A 19,321-nucleotide genomic window follows, 5' to 3' on the forward strand; every position below is an offset into this window, starting at 1 on the left:
GGTGCATTCATCATTCTCAGACCACCCAATAACACGCAGGAACAGATTTATAAAGGCGCGCGCACGCGCTGTATCCAGGTTATTTAATAAACCGACTGCAGTCCTTTGATGACTGTCGTCACACACGCGCCACTTAAAAGCGCGGGCACAGTTTCACGGCGCAGCAGATTGTTTACCAACTAGTGTCCCGACACGTCTTAAACTGCCACCCTGTGGACATTCACCAGTAGGACAGAGATAACGGTGAGGTACTGTAAAAAAAAAAAAAAAAAAAAAAAAACAACTTTTGAGTCATGATCACTTGCAATGAAATTAAGTTGGAACAAAATATTTTAAGTTGACACCCAAAAAAATTCAGTGCATGCAAATATATTTAAAGACGATTTAGCTCGTACTCGAGATCGTTCTAAATATTTAGAAAAGAACATTTAGAAAAATTAAAATGATTATATATGTTTAAAACAAATAGCTAAAACATCTCATATATTATATTCCTTAGATATTTAAAAAAAAAATAAGATTTTTAAAAATATGTAAAATATTTCTTTAGCAATTTACCACAAACAATGACTTGTTTCAAGTCAATACTTGATTTGAGGAAATCAAATCTTTATTGAAATTTATTTCAGTCAGACCTGTTCAAGAGTCCAATATACATTTTTCTGGGTAGGAAAAAATGCAGTTTTCCGCCTCTCAAAAGATGTGTTATCTGATCAAAAAAATTCGCAGTTCGATTGGAAGAGTTTTTTTTTTTTAATTGTGAAGTGAAACCTAATCACGTCTGTTAAGTCCAGGAGTAAAGCAGATCTTCTGAAGGGGAAAATGGGTGGAGGAGAAAGACCAAAAAAGGAGCTTGATCTGCCCAAGTGAAACATTAGTCGCATCACCAACATGCTCCAAGGATGAATGATTCGCGATAAACTCTGATCGACTCTTTCGTCAAGACCAGCTTCCGTTTCAGAGCCTCAGCAGTCCCAAAGTCATGTCTGCTGACAATCACACAGCAAGAACATTGGAGGAATCCAATCTCGACCATCTCCGACATCACCACCAGGGTGAATCCAAAACCAGAACTCTCAGGCGTGCTGCAGCCGAGTCTTCTCCGCCTCCACCCAGCGGGCGATCAGCTTTGACTCCATCCTCCTGGCTGTGATCACAGACACCGGGTCAGCATCATTGGAGCCCCTGCAGAGAGGGAGAGGGAGGAGGGAGTCAAAGCAGCTCGGTACCGACCCAGACCGGCTCACTGGAACCAGGCTTCACCTCAAGTCCAGGTGGTGGGCTCCATCAGGAATGTTGATGGCAACCAGAGATGAACTCAGAGACTTCCGCACCTAAAGAGCAGCCAGCCGGTGACATCCATAGTGCAATTCAGTGCTGGGACTCACCCCTCCATTGGCCCACGGGTCCAAATCCCCATTAGAGAAGATGATGTTGCTGGTCGTGGAGAGAGCTGCAGAGAAGAATTCACAGTCTGAGATCACTGATGTTTCTGGGACACGCCTGGGTCGAATACTCACCGTCTCCCCAGAACTGAATGCCGAGCCATTCGGGTCTGGGGTGCACCCCCCAGCGTTTGGAGCAGTAGCGCTCACGCTCCTTCTCGGTGAAGGTCATGGCTGGAAACATGTCAGTGAGGTTGTTGCTCTCGAAGCAAAGGTTGATCTCTGTGCAGGCCTGGACACCAACAACACATGACTTCTATTGAAGAGCCAACAACACATCCACCTCCTCTCAATTTCCTTCAGTGTTATGCTTTGTTTTGCATCCCCGTCAGTATTTGTATCCCCCGACTTACAGTGACCATTACATTCAATATCATGTCTGAGTCGACTAAAACACTTGGTGAGGGGAGGTGAAGGACACATTCTAACATCAGAAACAGGGCAGATTTTGCCCCTCCCCCCACCTCAATTTTAAAAGCAGAACTACGTCATATTTTTGATTATTAGTCTAGTAGAATGAAACACGCAGCATGGGAACATGTCCAGACAACAGCAGTCTTGGTACCAGACAGAAACTGTGTAGAATGCACATATAAAAGACAATCCATATTCTATTCTGACAGGGACAGAGAATCACTTGAAAGAAGGACTTTCATTCAGATGAAAGCTAGCGAGTGAAGCTTGACAAAGATTGATCAAGTCCTGGAGGTTCCCCCTGAAGCCCCAGGTGCTACATACTGGTAGGACCACCCACACACAGTAGGAGACCATGTTCCTACCTCGCATCAGGTACTAGGTTTCATGAGGTCTAGTGAGTCACAACAATACCTGGTAGTCCCAGGCCAAGCTGTTGGAACCCAGTCCACACCCGGTGGGATCAGCACACTCCACATACAGACTGTACAAGTCCAAACACTCCAGGACTCCAGTGGCGTTGTAGAACACAGCTGTGAGGAGGAAAGCCATTTAACTATGAGAGTCTCACTAATGGACACCAGATAATCGAATCTTCCTCATATCTACTTCCACTAGCTTGGTACCACAACATGAGTTCTACAAAAAGTACTTCAAGTCAAGCTTCAGGAAATTAAATCATGGATTGTTTCCGTCAGAAACGAGTACCTGCTGTGTTCCGGAGATTGACCAGCAGGTCCGGTCCACTCAGCATTATATCACAAGCGACCTACAGAGAAAATACTTGGTCATGTTGGTACCAGAGCAGTGGAGCATGTGAGGATAGGATGTCACAGACATAGCTAAGGTGTCTCTGTTCACATGGCCACAGATGTCACAGGCTAGCAAGAGCTCCTCCTCATAGCAAACAACAGATCTGAGGTGGGTGAGACCATACAGCTGCTCACCAACAGTGAGCTCCGGTGAGCCTAGACTGACCCACTCTGGTGGTAGCTGTGGGGTGTCACAGGATGAATGCTTTCTTTGAAATTTAAAAAAAGAAGGTGACCTGCGGGGGTGGAGATGTGCATTTTGGGAGGTGTGTCAGCGGGTCGGTACCTTGACAGGGTTGGCCGGCATGTTGCCCATGAAGTGGGTACTGTAAGGGTAGTCCAGCATGGCCATCATGGTGAAGGCGTTCCTCAGCAGGCCATAGAGCTGGTGGACGTCCTGAGCAGAAGATGGTGCTTTGCATAGAGACATCTTTGCCTGGATCTGGCTGTAATCTAAAACAAGAAAGAGAGGAATGCATTGTGTTTACTGGAGGATTAATTTCATTTCCACGGCAATAATAGACTTTGCAATCAAACTAGGGATCCACACCGTTTCACCTCCAATCCGATCTCGATACCAGAATGTGTATTAGGAAAGACCACTAGAGGTCAGTATAAGGCCAGAAAATAAAGTTAGAAGAATCTAGTCAACAGTCAAAACATTATCCTGAAAACAAGTTCGCAACTCAAATGTTTCACATTGACAGTGAATATTTATTAAATCCAGGACAGACACGATACACTCACTTGTGTCACATAAATAGATTTTCCGACTGACAAGGGTAAATGAGTGAGGTGAGCAGACGTCTGAAGTCCAACTACAGTTGTTTGTCTGATTTCATGACATAACGCTGGGTTTGAGACTTGACGGCTAGCTGAGCCCTTTACAGGTGGGGGAGCCTCGCTTCCTGTCTCAGCGAACGGGACGCCCCGTGTGGTCGCTGCATTCATGAGTATTTAGGTTTGCAACTATATACCGCACATCCCAGGACTGAAGAGATTCTATGGAGCAACCATGTCTGTAAGGCAAATTTTAGCGCCGGGTTCTGCTAACTCAGGGGTCTCATACTGGTCCTCAATGGGGCGCAGTGAGTGCAGGTTTCTGTTCCAACCCTGCAGACACATATAGCTTAACCAAGTCAGCTGAAACAACCATCAATTGTCCACAGTTGCAACAAAAAATGGCACCCACCGCAGCCCTTCAGAGGACCAGTTCCCCCTAAAGACTCATAAGAGACTGCTAAATGCTCAGGTGTGGAATAGTGTTCCTGACCACCACATTCAGTCAATCCACTCCAAAGTTGGCTATTTTGTCAATTTCCAATGTGTCAAAGACATTGGTGTTGGAGGCCGATACTGGATCAAAACACAGCAAAGTGGATCCCTTCTTTCTGGGTCACATGACCCGCGTGGGTACATGTCAGAAGCACACCTAGTCACTTCAATGGATGACTGCATAGCCAGCCACAATAAGGGAAAACCAGGATTTGTGACCAGACCATTGATGTCCAAACACACCTATATATCATCACGCTAATGTCCTTCCCTGCTCTTCTCCAAGCTTCAAATAAAATCTGATAACGGCTAACGGCATTATCGGAGCGCCACATCGCTCACTGTGCTGCCACAATGCCCTTGAGTCGCCCTGCACTGACCTTGTCTCCCAGCCAACTCGCTGAGCTGACGGAAGGCTTCTCGGACAGCGTCGCCACATTCTGGAGAAATCCCCTCAAAATCCTTTAGAAAGAAACAAGGATAAAAAAACTATACAGACACAGATCCAATACGACACAGGAGCCGATTTTAAGACAAACAACATTCTGCCATTTAGTTACTATACGTTCACATTCGGACAACTACCGTTCGAGGAAAAGCTTTTGTGAATGGTGCTAATAGATGCTAAGCCAGCCCACATAATGAAGCCAGTCACCAGATTCCCTGATCATAAAACAGCTACTCACCGTTGTGACATCTCTGAAGAACTGCCTGGAGTCACCCATTCCAGCTGTAGACAGGATGGGGGCGCTAGCAGCCAGCGCTCCGGCCACCAGGTTTGGATACTTCAGTCTCATGTAGGCAGAGAGCATCCCTCCGTAACTACAGAAGAAACAAAACAGCCGAGGTTCAGGGAAGGAAGAACAGTTGGACCGGCAGCTCCTGGCTCTGATGAGTTGACAAAAGAATATTCTGCAGATGAAAATGGAGCCAAGTACATTCTGGAACAGATTTAGCTTCATTCTTGAACTGATGCAGAAAGGATCAGGAAATACCTGCCACCAAACACGATGACTGGGCATCGAGTCGCCCCCAGCTGCGGCCTCAGCTCGCTGATCATCACGGCGTAGTCAGCCAGGGCTTGCTCCACCGTGAGCAGGCCGATCTGAGGCACCTGGAAGGAGTCCTTGCCAAACGGCAGAGAGCTGCCATAGTACCGCTGTTTAAGGGAAGAAAACAATCAGTAATTTTCAACAACGCTGCACATGTGATTTTCTCTTTTGTTTATCTTCGGGATTCTACTGTGCAAAAAGCTGTGAGCACAAGTGAGTTCATGAGTCTTGGGTAGGAGGAGTTCACCTCCTGTTGGGAGTGCATGGAAATAATAGAGCTTGCTTCTGCACTTTTGTTTTTCGAAATCGCAGTATTATATCGCAATGTTGATTTGAATCAAACAAAAACAATGTTCACGACTGATGCAACTTTCCCAATAGAAATAAAGCAGACACTAAAAATGATGGAGATTTGCTCCAGCTAGCATCTTCTCGCACCTATTGCATCCTGACGTTTGCGAGCAAACAATTTTTAAAGGTAGTGGTAGTTTGTAGTGAAGTCAGATTCTTCACAAACTTGTGGCCAGTCCACCACTAATGTGTCTTTTAGGTTAGCTATGCAATGAAGCATGACACGCTCTGCTGTCCAGATTTCACCACAGCAGCCAGCTGAAACTGAAGGTCCCATTTCTTTCTTACATGTTCAGCAAAAATCACCAGAGCCTCCAGCTGCACGGCCAACTCTGTGATAAATCCAGAGTTCAGAGCAAAGTCCCAAATGTTTCCCTCGTTTCCCGTGTAGAAGAAGATCGGGCCGGACCCCTTCTTCCAACTTTTATCTGGGGAGATAAGGAGACACAAACAGGAGCGTTATTGAGGCGGCAGAATTACGCAGCTGGACTGGCCTGGACCACCTACCACTGATCAGGTATCGCTGACTGAAGGTTCCATTCCTCGCGTCATTGAAGTTAAAGTGATCCAGGGTCTGGGTGAAGTACTTCTCTGTGAACTCCTCTTTGTGTCGCGTGAATTTCCCTGACTGAAGAAACACGCCAAAGAATTCAGGTCAGCACAGAACACATTCAGGTGCTGAGTAACCTAAAATGAATCCCAGCACTTCTAAAATGCAGGGGATCTTTCTTGATCAAGCCAAACGTAAATGGTTCCATCTGCACAAGTAGGATGCAGTGAAGATGCAGATACATTTCACGAAAATATCTTAACACAGGGTTGAATTGCGAGCATGCCATAACAGAATTGGGGTGCAGCTGTATCACTTTCAAGGCAGTCACAAGTCAAAGATAAACATTAAGGTTCGTTAAAGCTTGTTTTCGTGTATGACGAAGAGCTTCCCTGCTGAAACATTGTTACGCTTTTAAGTCACACCGTGGAACATGAGCCAAAATGCAGTTACAATATGAACAATAAAAGGCTTACCTGCAGATATGTATATGGAAGACCGTCTAGTAAGTCTGTACACACCGCCAGGGACGTTAGAGCGAGTAGAAGTTTAATCTTAGCCATGACTCTCGGCAAAACAGGGAACTTCTGGGGCGCTCGTTCTTTAAACACGTCTCTGCGCATGCGTCACACGCGCGAGTCATGTGACTCTATTGCCGTTTCTTCGGAGCGGTTGGAGGGGAGCCAGGCGGACCCGCAGCCGATTGGTGCTCAGGATTCATGCCGAAGCCGAGGGTCCCCTGCAGAGGAGGAGCTCGGGTGCATAGAGTTCTTCATGTCACAAGTCATCACAACTCATTGTAAAAAAATAAAAATAAAACAACTTAAATACAATTAAATAAATACTCTTGACATTTTTGAATTTATGTCTCAACTCTTTTGATTGACCAGCGTGGTTTTGGAAACAGGAAGAGCTAAAAATAGAACCGCAATGTGCTGAACTTTGGTCTGCTTCTATCACAAGTTTTTATGTGAAACTCCTGTAAGAGGAAGTTGGACAGTCAGTCCAGGAAGAAAATAGATAAAAGAAGAAAAAAATGTCCAGCCGCTTCTGATGAATCACTAACAACTCCATCAAAGTCTTATTTCCATTATTTGTCAACCTCATTTCCTTTGTTCAGACAGATCTACTTTTTAAACACTAGAACTAAAACCTTTTTATTGGACTTAAACCACCATGTACAGACTGAATGTGACTAAACCTAGTGAGCATTTTCATTCTGAGCACTAAAACTAAGATGACTGCTCTGCTATACACTATTAAACTATCTTTCTTTTGTAATACATGTGGCAGACTTATGTAATGACATAACCGCCTGGTGCCTTTTGATCTGACATGTTCAATAACGGACAGCTATTGAATGAGAAATACGGTTGTTGTTGTTTGAGTCCGGTGACCCGGGTCATGTCCAGCGTCGTCTCAGAGGAGGATCTCATCTTTAAAGTCCCTACAAAACCCCACCAGACCGGCTAAAACAGGTTCATCAGGTGGGACACTGATGAAAGGAGTTATACAATTGGGAGGGCTTTAACACTGGGAAGACTGTCTGGGAAAAGTCCTGTGAAAGGTGTGGGAAACAATGAATGAACAATACCTCAGGCTAGACTGCATTGACGACAGCAATGACGTGTGTTTCACTTGCTGTCAGATGAAAACCTTTGATACATTTAAGTTGGTTCCTTTGGTTAAAACAGTATGTACTGATCATTACAATCTGAAACACTTGAAGATGACTGCATATTAATAACATAACAAATGAGACAAAAACAGGAATCATCTAATCATGATCATAATGAAATAAAATCATCTTGTTAAATTGCTCTGTAATCTTGTATCTTTGTGATTATATTGTTGCTTTTAGCTTGAAACTCTACTGTCGCTAGACATTTTTGTCATCACTGGTTGTTTATTTTCTACTCCAGTGTTCAAATTCCTGTCTCTACAATACATGTTTTCTGCTGCCGCTCAGGGACTACAGATTCAAACCGACTCTCATATGAGCCTGTGCAGTGTTCCTGTTTAAAAAAAAAATCATTTTAATTCTCTTATCTGTTGAAAAGCAGCAGGTGAGTCATGAGGAGTGTGGAAGAGGCAAACTTCCTTGTGAGGAGGAGACTGCCGGCAGGTGCTTCACTTCCCTGTTGCCTGCTCCCTCACAGCAGCTCAGACAGTGGTCAGTGTGGTCTTCAGGCGCATTTGAAGAGCAATACCAGGGTGAGTGCAACGTCACAATGCTTGTGTGGGGGTTACACAAAAGACCTTTGTCTGAGTAGGGAAGTGTGTCTTTGTGGACTCTGATGAAACAGACCCTGCGATGGTGAGACTCAGGTCCAACACATCTTATAAAGCAGTTTACCTAGTCTGTCATGTCAGTTATTTTATGGGTGATATGAATGCTTGTACCTTCGGTGCATTGTACTTCTCTGCCGAGTTCCGTTACTTAAAGAGCACAATGGTTAGTTAGTAAATAATTATGTTGGACACCATTTAAATGGCTGATCAGAGGCTCAGGGGCTGAAAAGCAGGAGGATTCCTCAGCAGGTGTGAGTCACGGCTGAGGAATGTGGAAGACAGTTCACTTCCTTGTGAGGTGGAGAGTCACTCTCGGCAGGTGTTTGACTTCCCTGATTTCACAACAACACCGAGGTCAACGTGGATTCTGAGGGAGCGCTGATCACATATTCATTCATTAAAGGGGAGTCTGAAAAGACAGGGGTAAGTTTACCTGCTGCCTCTACAGCCGCTTGAGTTGCCAGTAGACATAGTGATCTCCTTTTGAGCAAGAGAGTTATGCCGGTGCAGGAAGTGTTGTTGCTCTGTTGCTTCTGTTGAAACAGACCTTGTAGCATTCGAGGCAGAATCAAAATACCTTGCTTCTTAAGTATCAACTGGAGAGGAAGTTGGAGAGTTCTAAGCTCAATATAAAACATGATCAAAATGCTAACATTCTCTGAGATCAATAACAAAGACAGGTGCGAGAAAAAAAAAAAAAAACAGCCCAGAGAGAAATCCTCAAAGCTCCAAAGAGTTCCTGTGTTCAGGAGCAGATGCTGTGGAAGAATGCAGCCAGGTGGTCATGATTTGTGATTTGGGAACACCTGCTCAGCTAGCAGCCTGCCAGAACCTGACGTCAGGCACACAATACAGGAAGTGGTGCACAAAATAAAAGCAGCAGGAAGTGATCAAGCCGTGTTAAGCAGTATTGGCGTCGAGACCACCTCACCCGAGACCAGGCCAAGTCCAAGACAGAGACCAAATTGGTCTCAGCTTGGTCTCTGGCCCTCAAACTCTTGGTATTGGACTGTATGCTCTGGTCTTGACTCTGTCCAGGGTTAGGTGGTCTCGACTACAACACTAGTATTTAGTGAATTTTTTTGAGTGAACTTTTCCTTCACCACACCTCCTGGTTATTACCAGAACTTTGGCGCCACATTTCTCCACAGCAGAATATATTTATTGAATTAGTCAATATAAATAATAAAATAAAAATAATAATAATGATCTGTCCAATTCAACTACTCTCTGATAGCCATAAATCTACCTATATAGCATGGTAAAAATAAAATGCAGACACGCAGCAACAGCACATGTCCAAACACACAACTCTCACCTCCACGGGGAGCTCTGCTTTACACACTGCCCCACATGTACAAGTGGACATCAGTTCACCAGAGAGTCCTCAGAAAGACAGTAAAAGCTGTCTTCTCTCCAGGATGCTGTACACTGAGCTCCTGCGTCTCTGGGATGAGGCGGTCCAGGCGGTGGACGCTCGCGACTGGCAGACGGCCTTGAAAAAGTTCCAGCAGATCAGTGAACCCACGTCTCGAACCCTGTTCGGCATGGCATCAGTGCACCTCTGTCTGGAACAGCCAGTTCAGGCGCTAAAGGTTTGACCTTCTGCTGTGCTGATATCGTCTTCTTTATTTGTCTTCATTACACACCTCCTTCATGAGCACATCCATGAAGCTCTGTGGTTGTCTTCTCTTCTTTCACTGGTTCTCCATGGTTTGACCCACAGTTGACCTTTGCAGCAAATAACCTCGGAAGTAAGGAAAGACGTTGCCACAGAAAGAACCAAGTACTGTCTAGTAGTATTACATATGTTTTAGAAGCACTGAACTGCTGTGCTTTTTCTCTTCTGAATCTATAAAATGCAGGTGACTGACATGCTGATGAGCATCTCTGTTTTGTTTGCTGTCCAGGCTTTAGATCTGACCATCGCCAAAGATGAGCGACTGGCTGTTGGCTTCTTTCAGAGGGCTGCGGTGATGATGAAGGTTGGCAGGTGAGAAGCAGCGATGCGAAGCTCCATGAGGCATCAGGGCGCTTCACAATTTTTTTTTTAGTTTAGAGTAATAGTGTAATAACAGTGTAATAATCTTGGATATTCCCAATACCTCTCATCTCATTTGCTCACACACTTGAGCCTTTGAGACAAAAGTGCTTTAAGCTATCCTAAAAATGAAAGCTCTTGATTGGACCTGTGGAGCAACACACTCCCTGAAGTGTCCCAACCCGGACTGGGTTCACTTTAGAACTCAGTCATTAAAACTTGACAGGCATAGGGTCAGCCAAGCCAATGGTCTGCACTTAAACTGTGACTTTGGTAATATTGTCCCGAATGTCATTTATATAATTCATGTTAAATATATCCCCAGTGAAATAAGCTCAATCGGACTGCAGGTACTAATCTGATCTGAATGACACCAGAGTTGTACGTTTTTATTGCCTTCATTCAGTTGGCTGGCTGACTCAGTGCTGATGACAGGTTATTTTTGCATTACGGTGACATGCTGGCCTGAGGCGTCGAACAGACTGGACCGCTTTCTTTCAGGTTGGAGGAGGCTCTGTCCGACTGTGTCTGGGCTCAGAAACACATGAGAGGGAACACGCTGATCGACTACAACCAGCTGGGCCTCAGGTTCAAACTCTACAGCTGGCAGGTCACACAAGTACACACGTACCACCGTCTTTGTGGGGACCTCTGATTGCCATAACCCTTACCCCAGCCTCTCACCCTAAACCTAACCATCCAAAACACATGGCTAACCTTGTCCAGGACTCTGAACTGAACTGAAACCCGGTTATAATGACCCAGTTATTTTGAAGTCTTCATCCTCAAATCGAGGTTTAACCTTGTGGGGTCCAGCAAGAGGGCCCCACGAAGTCAAGGTCCACACAAGGATAGTGTGTTGTCAATGACTGGTCCACACAAAGTGCGATAAACAAGCCCATGAACGCACACACCATAGATTTCATCTGACCAGCTCGTCCTCACACAGAGGAACTGGACGACCCAGTCCAAGCATCTTCCTTCACAATGCACAAAAAAGTGGCCTCTTGTTTTGAAGACGGTACGGTCATGAATAACTCGTCTCTAATCTAATTATTTCGACCACGCCATAGAAACTGAGCAACAATCTGTTGCCATGGTGATTTGAAACTTTTGCTGAGTGGATTTGGCCTTGAGGTAAGAAAGTAGCTCAGTGCTCTTCCACATCTGCTGTGATGCATCGTGTCAGTGAACTGCTGAACCAGTCAGAATGTAGCTGGAAGCTCTGCCTTCAGACCGATGACCCCACACGACCGGAGGCTGTTAAGCATGTTGCTTGCTCGACAGTATTATGGCTGTGAACAAACACATGCGTGAGCTCAAGCGGACAACAGATGGCAGTAGCGCTACGGAGTAGTACACACTCCAGTGGTGTGAAAAAGAGGATGCTCTGACTGATGAACAAACCGTCAAAACGCAGCCAGTCATGTGACCAGATAAGCCTTTGTCCCATGGAAAACTGATGGAATCTTTGTACATCCGAGCGAAACCTCTGGAACACTGCCATTCCAAGAGTAACTGAACAATAAAAGTTGTGTTTCGTGAGCAGTAGACAGGTACTGAGCCGAGATGCTCCTCACTTCAGGTGTTGCACAACACAGCTGCTGTGTACTGCTTCATGGGCCAGTGGGACCAGGCCAGGGAGATGCTGCTGTCGCAGGCTCAGGACATCCGGCGGGTAGGGAATCTGGAGGCCACTCTGGAATCGGTTCTGGTGAGTCCATCTGTCACTACTCCACATCAATGAATGAATGAATGAAAGGATATTCATGTTGTCTGCCTAGGAAGAAATTTCAATGGTGGGACAAATGTTACTGACATTTTTAAAACAACAACAATTTTTTTATTTTATTTTATTTTATTATTCTCATTCTGAAGAGATATTATTTTGGGGCTGATCCGGATCAGAGTCTGAATCCTGGATCTGTAAAGACTTGGATTTTTTACATTAAGATTGTAACAAATACACAGAATACATGGGGAGATATACAAAGTAGCATTGCGGTAGATAATAAAAGCTGGAATACTTTGATCCAGATCATGGTGAAATTCCAGATCTCATAAATCAGAAGGTTGTTTATCATGGCCCGATGATAGTTTTCGTCAAGTGAGCAAGCCCATGGCCTTGCCTTGGACTCAAGGTCTCCTGGGTGCTGCTCGTCTCTGTCTCATCTCGTCCGTAGACATAAAATTCCGTTGACATAATCGCTATGTCATTGCCATACATTATAGAGCCATTTAAAAGGAGCAGACTGAAGAACACTTATCTTTCATCTATAATCTTCCTCTTATTGACTTTAGGTTTATTTTATATAAATCATTTTGACCTTGTCAGGGTATGTTTTACCAGACTCTGTCACTGGCCTTTAAATTTACACATTAATATTACTTTCTCTTATTTATTTTTGCTGCTAGTAATTCATAATTGTAGTGCACTGGGATGTCAAATGTCCCTCCTTTGACTGAGTCATTTACTGCAAATGTCAACATCATTTTCATCAGAAAAAGGAAATATTTTTCTCCATAGCTGTTTCTGACAACAGGGTTAAATCAAACCTGAAATGTCTGTTGCAGAGGAAGGAGCGCCTGACTCCCCTCCAGGTGCCTCAGGGGACGGTCTTCCGTCCAAGGAAACAGGATGTGGAGCAGCTGAAGGAGAAGGACTACCTTGGGAAATCAAAGGTGAATCTTTCCGCTCAGCCTCACTATGATGTTAAATTAACGTCTATTGTTTTGGACTGATCCAGTTAGTCTTTATTCCTTCCTCTATTGCCATAAATGTTTAAATCACTTCTCCAGATTCTGATGTTGGGCCCCTCGTGTCCCTGCAGGTCATTTCTTCCATCATTCCTAATGATGACTTCGCAGGATTTGAGCCAAACAGGATGCAGGTGAGTCATGAAGGAACAGAATTCCTCCACCAAAATACGGCGCTGACTGGACCTCATTTTTACCCAGAAACCTGGTTATTATCAGCCCAAGACAGACGGCGGAAAGTAAGTTTTGATCACTCAAGTTCCAAGACACACACTCTCTGAAAGATGCTCAGCTCTTTAAAAGATTAAACACAAAACAAATGCTGTCTAGTTTAGTTTAGTTTCTAGTTTGAAGACCGACGACTGCAACATTGCTCTCTGACCAACCTCTTTCTGCCCTCTCCACTCACTAAATCCTCGGTTACCGTCCCCAAACTGCTGACCTTTGAATGATGCAAGCCATCGTGTTTTGTCTGGATAACTTGCTACACGTGTGTTAGCGGGAGCTAGCCGGTGTGCGCGGCCAAAATCAACCTCACTGAAGGGATTTCTGTGAAGCGAGTTTTCAGTATTGCTTTAAGTAACTAAACTCCATTCAGGAAGACGTTTGCAAAAAAAAAAAAAAACACAAAAAGAAGAAATGAATGATATGTGACTCGACAAAACCGTTGCAGAACCATATGACAATGTCATTCTCCAGATGATATCAGGTATTCAATTTGACAAGAATAAATCTTCCATTTAAATTATTCAGGAAAATAATAGATGTTTTTAAAAGTTTGTCTTGTACTCACTAAATCACTCCCCTTCATTCCCTTCTTAAGTGGCTCCCGCTACATGAGGATGGGGGTGCCTTACATGGCCCGAGGACCTGGTCAGCTGACGGTGCCAGGGGGGGCTGTGGTCTTCCTGTTTGGTGAAGAGGACAGCGATGGGATGGTCACTGTCATCCATGATGGACAGGTCAGGAGGAGCACTGTCGAGGGTCAGAGGTCCCTTCGTTTCTGACTCTCTTCACATACTGAAAACCTGCTTTTTAAACATGCATATTAACTATGAATATTCATATATTATATTGTAGAATATTTTATTATTCACAGTCAAATGTGTGCTAATACACACAAAAGTTCTTTAAAATGATTCTCAAGTTCTCCAGTGTTTTTTTTTGGTAAGTTTATTTAAAGAAGAAAAAAACTGAAAAATCTGGGTTCAATTCCTTAAAGTAAAAGTTGCCGGATCAGTTGCAGCTGTTTCCAAATCTGAATTGAGGATCAGCACGATGTCACATGACAAAGACACGCAGCCAAGTTGGACAACAACAAAGATGTGAATCTCGTCATCCTATGGATTAACTGTAATAATCACATCTGGCATTTCAAACGTTCCGTGTGAGGAGAGTCGGTATTAAGGTATCAGAGGTGTTTAAATCACGTCACTGGTGAAAGGCCCTGATGCTCGCCCTAATGCCGCCCGAGTGCCTCTTAGCTTTGATTTGTGGTTCCAGAGAGGACAAGTGCCCTTCTCCCTGCTCAAGCCTGAGGACGTCCACACCAGAAAAGGCAAGAAGGACAATGTAAGACTCTATTTCAAACCTCCTTCTCCAGCCTCAGCTCTTAAATGTCAGCACACGTCAAAGGACAAGAAATGAATTACTAAGCTTCCATCATAATTTTGATGGACACGTTGATGCCGTTGCTAATCCAGTGTCACCAGAAATACCTGAGTCAGCATAGTGCATTGTTAGCTAGAGTTCCCTGTGCATGTGCTAAACACCCTCTTTTACCTCAGCTGGGGTAGAGTGAACAGAACTTAAAGCAAGGCATGTTGCATGTTGTGTCCAGCTTGAGGTTAAGGGCTTATTTTGCTTTTTTGAATAGCACTGCTGCCTCTCAGCAAGAAGGTTCAGGGTTTGAATCCTGGACCGTTCTGGGTGCAGTTTGCATGTTCTCCCTGTGTCTACGTTTTCGGGTACTCTGGTTTCTCTGGAGACATTCTCACTAGGTTAATTGGACCCTTGGGTGTGTGTGTGTGTGTGTGTGTGTGTGTGTGTGTGTGTGTGTGTGTGTGTGCGTGCGTGCGTGCGTGCGTGCGTGCGTGCGTGCGTGCGTGCGTGCGTGTGTGTGAAATGAATGGTGCACTGAGGCAGTATTTGATAATAACCATGTTTTATTTCCTTTCCTGTTTGTGCCTGTTATGTATGGAGAATCCTTAGACTTAGACTTAGACTCCCTCCAGGAAATTTACATTTCCAGCAGCAATAGAGGCAAGAAAGGGCATGCAGTCAGGAAGAGCATCACACAGAGAATAAAAAATAAATAAATAATACTAATAATACTAATACAAATAACCTAAAAGTAAAAATAAAATTGAAAATAAAATAAGATGAAATATATATATATATATATATATATATATATATATATATATATATATATATATATATATATATATAATAAAAAATAACAAAGTAAAAAAAATTAAACTAGATTAAAATGGGTTATTGCACCATAGAGATGGGTATTGCACATTGAACAAGTGTCCATTACCATGTGGTGTAGCATAGCGTACCCTACTACTTCCTCCCCCCAAGTGAGGAGTTGTAGAGTACGATGGCATGGTGTACAAACGAGTTCTTAAGTCTGTTGGTCCGACACTTGGGGAGCTGCAGTCTTTCACTGAACAAGCTCCTCTGGTTGGTGATGAAAGTCCTCAACTCTGCCACAGTCACCAGGGAGTCCAGCTTCATGCCGACCACAGAGCCGGCCCGCCTGATCAGTTTGTCCAGTCTGGATCCTGTGACTTTGTTAGTCCGTTTTTTAGTCAGTTTGTGATGTGATTGTTGCTGTTGTTAGCTAACCCGCTAATGTGCTGCATGAATATGAATGAAGTTTCTGTCCTAAATGTTTGTATTCTCCAGCAGAGAGTTCCGAGTGGGATCCCACTGCCGCCAGGACTTCAGCCGCCAACGCGACCCAAGTCTCACCCTCCTACAGCCGCTCCTCCTCAGAGTAAATATCATGCGATGTTGTTGACCTTTCACCCCTGACCGTTGTGATGTGATGAGTTGATGAGTAACTGCATGTGGAAGCTGACAATGGGGCATGAGTTCAAACTTTGTGAAGAGTAGACAAATAAGCGACAGGCCTGGCTGGAGCCCAAGATGTCAGTGGATGAATCAGTGGTCATGAGAGGCAGGGAAGCTTGTATCGAGAGCCACTGAACGACCTGAAGTTTAACTCAGAACCATCGCTCTGAGAGGCTGGACTAACTGCAGATCAATAAGGCATTCATTCATCTTCTGCTGCTCATTCCTTGTCTGGGCATGTGCAGGGGCAGAGCCTAACCCAAGCACTTCGGGTAATAGCTGGATAAATCCTCAGTGAATCGCGGAATGCGGGTCTATTGATCTTAAGATGAAAGAAGTAGCAACACCATTCTGAGTGAAATCATCAAATCTGTTGCTAATCTAGTTCCCTTTTTATTTAACATTTAACATTTCATTTACTACTTGTTTTCTTTTATGCATTTTTTTTATTTGAGAAGTACAATTGACCATTTTGACTTGCCCATTTTAGCTTTTTTTATACATCTGTTTTCAAATGACTATAAAAACATTCAGTCACTCCAACCTAGAAAAACAAAACTAACCACTTCTATAATTAACACACCCATTAACGTAGATATCTGTTCCCTCATTGTCCTTGTTCTGGTTCCTCCTCTAGATGTGACAAGTAAAATATTCCAAAAAAAAGGGCCCCGTATTTTTTCAGACAGATTCCCTGTGTCCTTCAGTGTGTGCGTTATCCTCTCCAGCTCAGACAGTCCTTCCAGTAAACAACACTTATGTTCCTCTTCCATGTCAACGCAATCCACTTTTTTGCTTGTAAAGACAGACATTGATAAATGTAATTTCACTCTCCTTGTTATTATGGTGGTGGAGACCTTGAAGCAACGGCTTACAGTGGATTCCAATTTTTAGCGTTCACCCCACAATTCCAGAATCCTCAGACCCTTTAGTGCTACTCTGCTGTTGCTCCTGAAGTTCCATAGTTTAGTGGGAATCATCTAAACGTGTGCATGTGTGTGTGCGTGTGTGTGTGGCCATGAAAATGTCTTCAGACACGTCTCCACCAGCCTACGCTGATGCCACCTACACACAGCTCCCGGGGTTTACAGCCAACGCAGCCAGCAACCAGGTACCGTTCCCCTCCGTCCAAGTGGCTCACAAAAAGACACTAATCTGCTCCAAATATAGGCCGATTATGCGATCTGATTAAACTCCCCTGAAACTCCAGACACAGGGAAGATCAAAGCAGGGAATTATTTTAGCGCTTGTCAAAGCCCCCCCACCCCACTATTATGTAAAGCAAATTCAGCTCAACAGTAATCTCTCTGGTCAAACTCAGAATCTTTGTCTTCAGCTGTCGAGACATGCTGTTTTCCCTCTCTCTCTATTATTACTATTATTATTATTATTGTTTTGAGGAATAAGAACATATTGGAGAACACTCCACACAGTACACAACTGCACAAGTTAGCAAGTCAACTGTTTTGTTTTTGTTTCCGGTCAAAAACCAGTATGTTCACGCCAAACATTTAGGATTATTTTACAAGTCTGCTAGGGGCGGGGCTAAAGTTAGTGGAGCATCAACATGGTGGTTCAGAGAAGAAGTCTTCACTAGTTTTAAAGTCTTTTTTTCATAAAGAGACTCATCATGTGGTGGAAGTCTTGCTTTAGATTGGTTCACGAGCCACGACTTGTTTGTCGCTCAACATGAATGAGACCAAGCTGCCCTCGGTGCCAGTGGTGTTGAACATTGTTACCAAACGTGATCTCATTCTTCTCGTTCTGTGGCTCGGTTCCAGGACGCCAGCCCCGGCTCGTCGTCACTGCTGGTGAAGGTTCACTACACATACACTGTAGCGCTGTCCGTTCCTGCGGACACATCGTGCCGTGAACTGAAGGAACAAATAGCGCAGAAATTGGGCCAGCCTGCTTCTAATCTGCGCCTCAGGTAACCCTGCCGCTCATTCTGCTCTCCTTTTTTAACAACTGGTGACGCTAAAAATATAGTTCTCTTTGTGTGCTCCGGCCTGAGGTCAAATATCTGCCCGGCTCAGAAAAAAAAGCCTGTGACACGGAGGACGGCTTTTTTTCTTCCCTTAAACATTAGGGCCAAAAAACAGAGCATTTGAATGTGGGTCCCCGTAGATGAACACACACCAGACATGAACGTTTGAAACGTCGGATGAGGAGAGGATGTGTCTGCACTAGTGAAAGATGTGGATCCTCTGCTCTCCTTGCAGGTGGAGGCAGCAGGGCTACCGGGCGCTGAAGCCTCTGGAGGTGGAGGGGCAGCCCTGCAGGTCACTACTGGAGGTGTCTGAGGCTGGCAGGGCAACCCTGTGGTGCCAGGTGGGACTTTCAAACTGTGATGAGCAGGCTACATTTGGGTCCCACCTTCAGTGGCGTGTGTTGTCACCCCCATCAGAAGGAGGACCCCACCGTCAACTGCCCAATCCTCTACCAAATGGTGGCGCAGTATAACTACGTAGCCCAGGGTCCAGAGGACCTTGACTTCGCTGAAGGAGACACCATTGACGTTCTTGGAGAAGGTGAGAGGACTCAGGACCTTCTCATGTGACTTTCACCTCATGTGGGTCTCTTCTGGCAGTGAACGACGAGTGGCTGGAGGGACACTGTGCGGGACGGATCGGCATCTTCCCCAGCTGCTTCGCCTACAAGGACGAAGGCACTCAGGTCTCACAGTTGTGAAGCCAACAGACGTCTGATTTCGGCAACTGCGTGGCATGTAACTAATTTCTCTAGTGAAATTGTTTCAAATCATCACAGTTATTCTGAGATCGTTGAGGGGTGTGTGTTGCTTTTGTCAACATTGACAATGTACTGTGTTTTTATTGCTGTTTTGTAAAACGTTTTGAAATAAAATGGAGCAACCAGCTCACACGACTTGATCATCAACTCCCCACCGTACCATGGTGGAGCGGCATGAGAGCCCACTGACTCCTACAGATATGGCAAGTGCCAAACGCCGAGCGTACTCTTCAGATGATTGTTTCTTACTAGCCTAACGTGTTTGAGGACTGCTTACAGAGCATTAGTGGCTGACCTGTGGAAAGAATCCTGGTGCTAGGCTAGATAAAGTATATAGCATGCAACAGGACATCGTGAAAACCCTGTGCCTGTCCACTCTCCTGTCACAACTCTGGTCAAACCCCAGACTCCCAATGAATCCGCAATAAATTATTGTAGTCAAAATGCTGTTTAATGTTAATTTTGGTTTTAGCAGCTCAGTGGGCACATGTGAGGAC

General features: G+C 44.6%; 2 protein-coding genes across 5 annotated transcripts; one reads left to right on the forward strand and one right to left on the reverse strand.

Moving 5' to 3' along the window:
- Nucleotides 1–602: 602 nt before the first annotated feature.
- dpp7 (dipeptidyl-peptidase 7) lies at nucleotides 603–6,534 on the reverse strand. Its single transcript, XM_053871535.1, has 13 exons — nucleotides 6,376–6,534; nucleotides 5,857–5,977; nucleotides 5,638–5,777; nucleotides 4,942–5,105; nucleotides 4,633–4,768; nucleotides 4,327–4,408; nucleotides 2,958–3,124; nucleotides 2,568–2,628; nucleotides 2,274–2,392; nucleotides 1,521–1,677; nucleotides 1,389–1,453; nucleotides 1,264–1,334; nucleotides 603–1,185 (listed from the first exon to the last, which is right to left on the reverse strand). The coding sequence occupies exons 1-13, from the start codon at nucleotides 6,520–6,522 to the stop codon at nucleotides 1,077–1,079; spliced, it is 1,539 nt and encodes a 512-aa protein (XP_053727510.1). The 5' UTR covers nucleotides 6,523–6,534; the 3' UTR covers nucleotides 603–1,076.
- Nucleotides 6,415–19,088, forward strand: noxa1 (NADPH oxidase activator 1). 4 transcript variants are annotated; one of them, XM_053871531.1, is made up of 16 exons: nucleotides 6,415–8,113; nucleotides 9,612–9,786; nucleotides 10,102–10,184; nucleotides 10,734–10,842; nucleotides 11,818–11,946; nucleotides 12,807–12,914; nucleotides 13,064–13,123; nucleotides 13,191–13,228; nucleotides 13,813–13,951; nucleotides 14,493–14,561; nucleotides 15,906–15,996; nucleotides 17,108–17,184; nucleotides 17,855–18,003; nucleotides 18,296–18,404; nucleotides 18,481–18,604; nucleotides 18,664–19,088. In XM_053871531.1, the coding sequence occupies exons 2-16, from the start codon at nucleotides 9,613–9,615 to the stop codon at nucleotides 18,762–18,764; spliced, it is 1,560 nt and encodes a 519-aa protein (XP_053727506.1). In that variant the 5' UTR covers nucleotides 6,415–8,113; nucleotide 9,612; the 3' UTR covers nucleotides 18,765–19,088. The 4 variants fall into 4 exon arrangements, with proteins under 4 accessions (XP_053727506.1, XP_053727508.1, XP_053727507.1 ...); XM_053871533.1 differs by having other exon boundaries at nucleotides 6,416–8,113; nucleotides 15,909–15,996; XM_053871532.1 differs by lacking the exon at nucleotides 6,415–8,113 and adding an exon at nucleotides 8,283–8,614.
- Nucleotides 19,089–19,321: the final 233 nt, after the last annotated feature.

Source organism: Synchiropus splendidus, chromosome 7 (genome assembly GCF_027744825.2).
Source record: "Synchiropus splendidus isolate RoL2022-P1 chromosome 7, RoL_Sspl_1.0, whole genome shotgun sequence".
NCBI lineage: Eukaryota > Metazoa > Chordata > Actinopteri > Syngnathiformes > Callionymidae > Synchiropus > Synchiropus splendidus.